The sequence below is a fragment of the Centruroides sculpturatus genome, unplaced genomic scaffold, assembly GCF_000671375.1.
Source record: "Centruroides sculpturatus isolate CEXI.00-Female unplaced genomic scaffold, Cexi_2.0 scaffold550, whole genome shotgun sequence".
Lineage (NCBI taxonomy): Eukaryota > Metazoa > Arthropoda > Arachnida > Scorpiones > Buthidae > Centruroides > Centruroides sculpturatus.
In genome coordinates, this window is record NW_019384886.1 from 310,746 (window position 1) to 318,999 (window position 8,254).

General features: G+C 31.6%; 1 protein-coding gene across 1 annotated transcript in view; it reads left to right on the plus strand.

The window, feature by feature from the left end:
• The window catches only part of LOC111631117 (ras-related protein Rab-40C-like), a 15,606-nt gene extending 7,781 nt beyond the window's left edge, over positions 1-7,825 (plus strand). Inside the window, exons 2-5 of the mRNA XM_023375316.1 lie at positions 4,033-4,100; positions 5,177-5,254; positions 6,482-6,704; positions 6,780-7,825. Coding sequence (XP_023231084.1) covers positions 4,033-4,100; positions 5,177-5,254; positions 6,482-6,704; positions 6,780-7,018 — 608 coding nt within the window. The 3' untranslated portion in view covers positions 7,019-7,825. The remainder of the gene's footprint in view (positions 1-4,032; positions 4,101-5,176; positions 5,255-6,481; positions 6,705-6,779) is intronic.
• The last annotated feature ends 429 nt before the right edge of the window (positions 7,826-8,254 follow it).

Consider the following 8,254-nt stretch of genomic DNA (forward strand, 5'->3'; position numbering starts at 1 on the left):
CAGTCGTTGGCAATCGGCGTATGAGTGAGGTCATGTAGTGCGCTCTCGTCGGATTCCACTAAGCTGGAAAATTACTGAACAACATGAGCAGTGATATTACATCAAATTTTGCCAAAAACCTTGGCGATACCCAAGCGTAAACCATTCGAAAGATTCAGCGGGCTTTCGGGGACGATCCTCGAGGCCAAAAAAAGCGCGGCAGGTGCGCAGCAATATCAAAGGTCATGTTGACAGTTTTTTCGACTCTCGTGGGGTGGTGTGTCGTGAGTACGCACCACAAGGCCAAACCATCGCAAAGGAGTACTACCAGGAGGTCCTTCGTCGTCCTTCCGATACAGTGCGACGCAAACGACCGGATCTGTGGTCGATCAAAACTTGGCAGCTCCATCGTGATAACGCATCCGCCCATTCTGCGCATCTGATTCGGTCTTTCATCACCAAACACAATACTCCTGTGGTTCGTCACGCTCCGTACTCTCCCTGCATGGCTCCGTGTGACTTTTGGCTATTTCCCAAACTGAAAATGCCACTAAAAAGAACCCAAATTTAGTCGAGAGAAGACATTGCGCGAATCCGACGGACCGGCTGATGGCCATTCCAAAAGATGCATTCCAGCAGTGTTTCCAGCAATGGCAAGAACGCTGGAAGAAGTGTATACATTACCAAGGAGATTACTTTGAAGGGGATTAGGGTTTCGTACCTCAAAATCAATAAATTTATTTTTGCCGACCAAAGGTCCGATACTTTTTGAACAGACCTCGTAGACTAATAAGTTACATTTAAAAATGTATATAGATGTAAACTACTACTATATTTATTACTTTAAAAATACTTGGTATTAAAAAAAAAAAAAAACACAAATATGTAGCTCTTTGAGCTTTATTGGGTGAAAGATTTTCCTCCCTTTAAATTTCTTATGTAATTTTTGTTTGTTTCATTTTTTTAAATTAAATTTTTAAGAACAAAATTTTTATTTAAAGTTGTTCAGTATTCAATGTATTTGAATACTGAATTGTTCAAGTTGGGAGTAGTTTGAGTACTGAGGTATTACTGTATTGTAAAAAGAGAAGACACTGAGGTCGGCGTTATATGTGCATTTTTTAATCGCAAGTACTTTCGACAAACATATAGTCATCGTCATCAGGTGGATACGAAGATTTACCAAAAAATTTTTAAACGGAAATAATCCGATGTAGAATAGAATGCTTAAATTTAAGTTTAAACTTTTGTCTAAGCCGTTAAGAACACGATAGAAATATTCAAAAATGTTTGAAAAACGAACGAGCAGAAAGCTCCATGATGTGTGAATAAGAACATGTGCAGATCTAGACACACACTATACGCATTCTGGAGAATGCTAATATTTGCTTAATTGCTTGTATAGTGTGACCCATACACTGGGCAGCTCGAGAGTTGGAGTGTTGCACGTGTCCAAGGTGGTAGTAAGGAGAGATTTTTTATTTCTTCACCAATGTTTTAAGAACAATATTATCTTTACATGCAATATTAAACGTTTGTACATGTATCTATTTTAAGTCGCATGAAAAGTTTGAACTTTTGCTGGAATCTCAAAAAATGTTTTGAAAATGTTGTTATATTCCTTCACATTTAAAAATGTCTAATGTTCTGTTGAATGTTCTTAGGTATGTATCTATATGATGAGATGAATTAAGCTTAAAAAGAAATTTAATACATTAAATAAAAAAGACCTCTGTAATCAATTAGCATTTTTACATATGTATAAAGGTATGAGGTTGAAGATTGATAAAAAAAAGAAGGAATAAGGGAAAATGATTTGTTTTGTCAGCAGATCTGAAAACACAGAAATTGTTGAAATGTTATAATTACCATCAAAATCATCAAACAAACTATTTTTTAACTACATGTGTATTTACCATATTTTGAAGTTTTTTCCTTGTTATTAGCTGTTTGCATGAATAGCTTTGCCTACTTATAAAGGTCCCAAGATTTACATGATAAATAGCATTTTGTTATTAGTAAATAGTAATTTCTGATCTTCTGTTGTGAGAGGAGCTTTGAAACTGTTCAGAAACCTTCCCCATTGACCAGAACCACTAGTGACTACCTAATTATGGCCAAAGATGTCTCATCAAGAAAGACTGAATAAAAAAACCATCAAGGAGACTACTGGCATCATCATCATCATCCTGTTGACAGATATTTGGCAAAGTGCTGATAAAATTCCCATTCTGTTTTGACTGTAGATGAGCAGGATAAACATTACTGCTAAAACTGACCCAAAGAGTATCAGACCTCTTGCTGATAATTTTAGTCTTAGTCCAATGAACTGTTGACTACCTACACATTGCTGTCAGTTATCATCAAACTTTCCATAGGGACTTGTTGATCATTGCCTGTTACCAAAAAACTAGCGTGGGCACTTTTAGGAAGTAGGGTTTTCTATCATCATGTCAAAATCCTTCTATAACTGCCTCTGAATCTGTATATCATGGATTCATTTCTGTCACCATCTATGTGTTTGACGGTGAGAACATTCTGTTACCTCCAGCATCAGATATGTCAGAAGACTATTCTACATATTCTTAATACACTTAACTTGAAGAAATCACACAATATGTGGCTTAAGTGCACACATTGATCAAAACTGATGGCACAACAATCATTATCATACTTGCAATTTCCAGATATTGAGTTGACTCAGTGACTTAGTATGGATTTACATGACCATTTGCAGACCAGGATATTCTGAAAAGCTCACTGCATGTCACTATTTCAGCCCCTATAAAGTTCTTCATAAGTGTATACCAATGTCACTCATGAAGTTTATGCTATCATTCCTACTGGAAGATATTGGATCCATCAGCAGATAATGAATATCATCCAATATGAATCCAGATGAAGTCCCTACTGTATACCACTTAAGTGGACTTTAATGTCTCAAGATGGACAAGAGATGACATCTTGAGAAACGGGAAATTCTATTATGTGAACTTTTTATACATTGAGCCATTCAGTTTTTAAATGTTACCAGTTTTCATTCAAATTACTATCATCACTAATTTGAATAAAAATTAAACGCAGATACTAAGATTATTCTGTTCTTTGGTTGGAATGTTTTAAGAGTTTTTATTTGTTAAGTTAAATTTGTTATAAATATTGATCAAATTTACATTAATTATTCTGCTAATTTTTCTTAATTTGTTTAATAAACTTTGTTGTTATTGTGTGAAGATCATTTCTTATTCTTTGCACTGTGCAAATATTGAATTAAAAAATATAAAAAAAATATCAGCATGAACTGTGTACGATTAGCCCCACTGAAGAGGTCTTTCATAGGTGAAATGCATTTGGGGAGCTTGTTAATAATGTAAATACTGTAAAAAGTATTTTTCTCTGCAAACTGATTTCTTTTTATACCTTTTTAGCTTTAAACCAATAATGATTTTAAAAAATTAATGTTTTAAAAATTTATTGAAGTTATATAATATCCAAAAGTCAGAAGTGAAAGAAAAATATAATTTTTTTGTATACTTTACATTTATGTAAGAAGAAAGGGGGAAAAACTTTGTTTTTCTTTTCTATCGTTTCAACATATCAGTGGCAGTCTGAAACCTTATGGACTGTCACTAGTGTGCTGAAATGACGGAAAAGAAAAACAAAGTTTTTGTGTATTCGTGATATTTTTATATGTTTTAAAATATTAAATTAATTTAATTCCAGTAAATATATATTGAACAAAATTATTGAAATGTATTCAAATAAGAATTTGATTTTAAAATATAGCTATCTACAAGTATAAGTATTTCATCTCAATAATATAATTTAATTATATTAATATTAAGTTGTTATAAAAATCTATAATTACATTAAAATTTGTGAGATGAACCATTTAATTCTATTGATTTTTATTAATTGTATTTATTGATGGAAAGTTATAAAATTTAGTGTTCTAGTTTGAGTTTATGAGCAAGTTTTTTCATAATAATCAATTTAAAATTATAATTAGATAAGCTTGAATTAAAATTCTCTAATAAATCTTTATCATATATTTATTTAGGGATACATCTGGTCAAGGAAGATTTTCTACAATTATTAGATCATATTCACGAGGTGCTCAAGTAAGCATAGTTTTTATTGCATATGTAAAAACAATAATAAAAAATGGTCTATCTTTCAAGATAAAATAATGTCTTAACTGTCTTGGCCATTCAGACAGCAAGGAAACTACAAATTAATAGGATTGGGAGATTTGTAAATTGAAAATTTGTAGTTTTATCATATAGTTTATATTTTTAATTGTAATTCCATTATTTTGTTATTAAAGCAATGTTAGTTTGTAATTTTAAAATTAATAACAAACCATTTCTATTTAAACCTTTACAAGTTTAAAAATAACTTATTTGTTTAAATTTCCTCCTATCCAGTTCCTGGATTCAATTCAGCAGATAGAGTTAAAGCTACTTGATATAGAATTCTGACCTAATGACAATGAAAAAAATGAGCATTAATTTTTTGTTTAAACCATCATATCTCAATAAAGTATGTTTGGAGTAACACACATTTATTTTTTAAACATACCCAAACTAGATAAAACAGCAAAATAACTGGGAGAAAATTTTGCTTTTCCCATTTGATGATATTACTATTGATTTTTCATAAAGTTTGTATTATGCAAAGTTCCAATTGTATTAACTAGATTCAACACTGTATTAAAGGGATTTAACTGTATTTAAAACTTGGTAAAAATCACTCAGTTTCAAAAGAAATATCAAAATGCTATCATCATAGAATTAATGCTATAACAGTAGATTACTTCATAAAATTGATATCTTTCACACTTTTCCAGTGAGAGATTTATTTAAGATATAAATGTACTTGGAATTCTGGAGCAGGTTTATGAAATAAACCAAAAACATTTGTGCAATTTATATCCTAAATAAACCTCTTGCTGGAAATGTTGAAAGATACTGATTTGATGTTATTTGTTCCAGCTTTGTTGTATTTGAGTGTGATTGCTTTTTAATTTCTTTGTTGGCATTTCTCAACAGATTTTGTAGATTTCTCTTATATCATTATTATAATTTATATCCAATAATTTAATTTTTGATTAAAAATAATTAAAATTATTAATTATCATATTTGCTTGTTTGAATTCTGAATAACATTTATTAAAATATATAATTTAAATTTTCAGGGAATAATTTTAGTTTATGATATTACAAACAAATGGTCATTTGATGGAATTGATAGGTGGCTTCAAGAAGTTGAAGAAGTAAGAAATTAATTTTTTTTGTATCAGATTTTACATTTTATTTATTACGTGCAAAAGCAAAGTTATTATTTACAATAAATATTTAATTTTGTACATTGATTACCATAAAGTATTTGGACATCTCTCTGAAACTACAGATTGGCCATATCCGGACTGAACAATGTATGCTGGTGTTATAAATGTGGCAGAAATTGCTGTGTTCAGCATGATAAAACAATGTTCTTGCATAGCATTGTAGCATTTTAAGTAAAATTATGTTAGTGTTGAAAGTTAATCTGTGATATCACAAGGACACTACAGAATCCTAAGATAACTTGGTGTGACGTGCCAATATTTCTAGATTGGGACAACCAACCAAACAGCAACCCAGGGACTGTATGATGCTGCAGTATGAACTGTGGATAAATTGCACCCATCTATTGAGTTCCAAATGACCACAGGAGTGTTGGTCAGTCTAAAACACAGCCTAGGTCATGCCTAAAGTTTGTGCTCTACCATGATAATAGCATGGTTTGATTTTATAATTGCTTGTCTACAATGGGCAAAGGATCTATGCAATTGGACTGTAGACCAATAGAAATAGTTCTGTGGAATGATGATTGTAGGTTCACCTTTTCTAATTAGATGGATGTGTGGATATGGCATTTACCCAGAGAACAGTTATCAGAATGCACAGTGGTTATAGTATGGGGCTGATTTGTTGGTTTGTCATCGGTCCTTTAGTTATAATAGATGGAAACCTGAACTCTATCCAAAACTGTACAGCTCAATCATGTGCTGCCATATTCTGGTAGTTCTATGGTAATAAGGATGCATACTTCCTAAGCAGTAACATATGCTGTCAAATTTCAGCTTCTATGCTTGCCTGGTATAATGACTACAATGTTGCACTTACCTGCCCAGAGCCTTGATCTCAATCCAATAGAACATCTTTTGGATGAATTGGAGTGGCAGATCAGGACCAAGACAACAGGCTGACATTCATAATTCAGCTAGTTCAGGTTCTACAAGTGGAATTTACAGCTATATTTCAGCACCTGTTTGGTGGAAAATGCTCCCTGGAAGATCCAAGAAACATTATCATCAAAAGGAGGGATGACTAAGTATTGAGGTTAGCACTGGCGGTTATTGAAGTTGGTGACTGAGGTTCCAAATACTTTATGATAGTCAGTGTAAAATTGATTTGATTTGAATGGGTAACTAAATCTGTGCAATTTTTATTATTAGCATGCACCTGGAATTCCAAAAATCTTAATTGGAAATAGACTCCATCTTGCATTTAAGAGACAAGTTGGTGAGACGGTTGCAGAAATTTATGCTCGGAAAAACAATATGGTATTTCTAGAAGTCAGTCCACTCTGTAATTATAACATCACAGAATCATTTGTCGAATTGTCACGCATGGCCTTATTAAGAAATGGCATGGAGAGGGTGTGGAGGAGCAACAGAGGTATAATATTAACATTTAAAACATTTAAACAAATTATATACAAATAAAATATAAAAATTCATTAATTATTTACAGTATTATCCTTACATGAGCTGTGTTGTCGAGCAATAGTAGCCAGGACAACGGTGTACAGTATAGAACAGCTTCCATTGCCACTGGCATTAAAGTCATGTCTCAAGTCCTATTCAATGACTACATACAAACCAAGACCTCATATAATGAATACAAGAGATAAATCTCTAAAAAAGTCCAATCCTTTACATCCTTGTGATTCATTAACATTGCAGTGCCGTAAAAGTTGTACAATATCCTAGCATAAAAATGCATGGCCGGGGTCATCACTTGGAATGGCAGTCAGATAATATTGTGCATGAAATTCACACAATTTTTACATAAATGAATAATCTAGCTCTCTTATTATAATTATTTTGACAAAGGAGCATAATTTGAAAGTTGAAAAAATACGTACTTTTGTGTATAGTTTTACTTTACATAAATGTTAATTCATAGTTTTTCATATAATTAGTTTATATATTAAAAAAAAATTATGTTAATTTTTAATATGAAATATGTTATTATTGGTTTATTACAATTTATACAGAATTTGTACATGTTACAAATTACAACATGTAAAATGTTTTTAGATGAAATATAGTCAACATTGTACATAAGAAAAAAATTGTCTCGCCATATAAAATATTTACTTAAATATTTTATTTTGTGAAAATAAAATGCAGAGCTTTGCTCTCCTTAGGGCAAATTCAGAGTAGAATGCTTTTACATGTTTTTTATATTGTGTACAGATAATAAAAATTAATCATTGAAATAATTTTATTTCTCTGATAATTGTGTGGTGGTTTAGTTCATTATAATACACCAGGGGTTGGCAAACTAAGGCACGCTGAATGAATAGAAATGTCGTAAAAATGATATTTTAATTGTTAATTACATATTGAAATGGAAGCCATAGTTCATTGTAGGCCATAGTATTATAAACAAATCTCTTGCTTGTACAGGTAGCCCTCAGTTTACGCCACAGTTCTGTTCCTACAAAAGCTGGCGCAAATCGAATCGGTGTAAAACGAACCCGTACTTACAGTGAGGTATAGGGTTAGGTTCTACATAAGTGAAAAATAAGCTAATAATTTTGTTTATTAGTACAATATAATACAAAATATATAAAATACATTTTAAAAATTTATATCATAAAATAAAGTAAAATGTTTTTATTTAAAAATTTTACTTTCAAATTTCTTAATTTTTTGGAAAAAAGTATCCATCTTTAATTGTTCACATTTTTGATTTCTTTCACTAAGAATTTCAGAATATGGTTGAATATGATGCTCCCAACATTGTCTAACTTCATCCGTCAAACTTTCCTTAGTTGAAAGGATACGTTAACCCTACAGACGAGTGAATACACTGATTGGTTGACCACCGGTCACAGTAGCGCATAAGGTCAGTTTGAGCGGGAAAATTGAAGGTGGCTAAGGAGAGAGAAATATCGTCTCACTAACGATAATTTGTGATCGCCAGAAGTGCTATTGTGT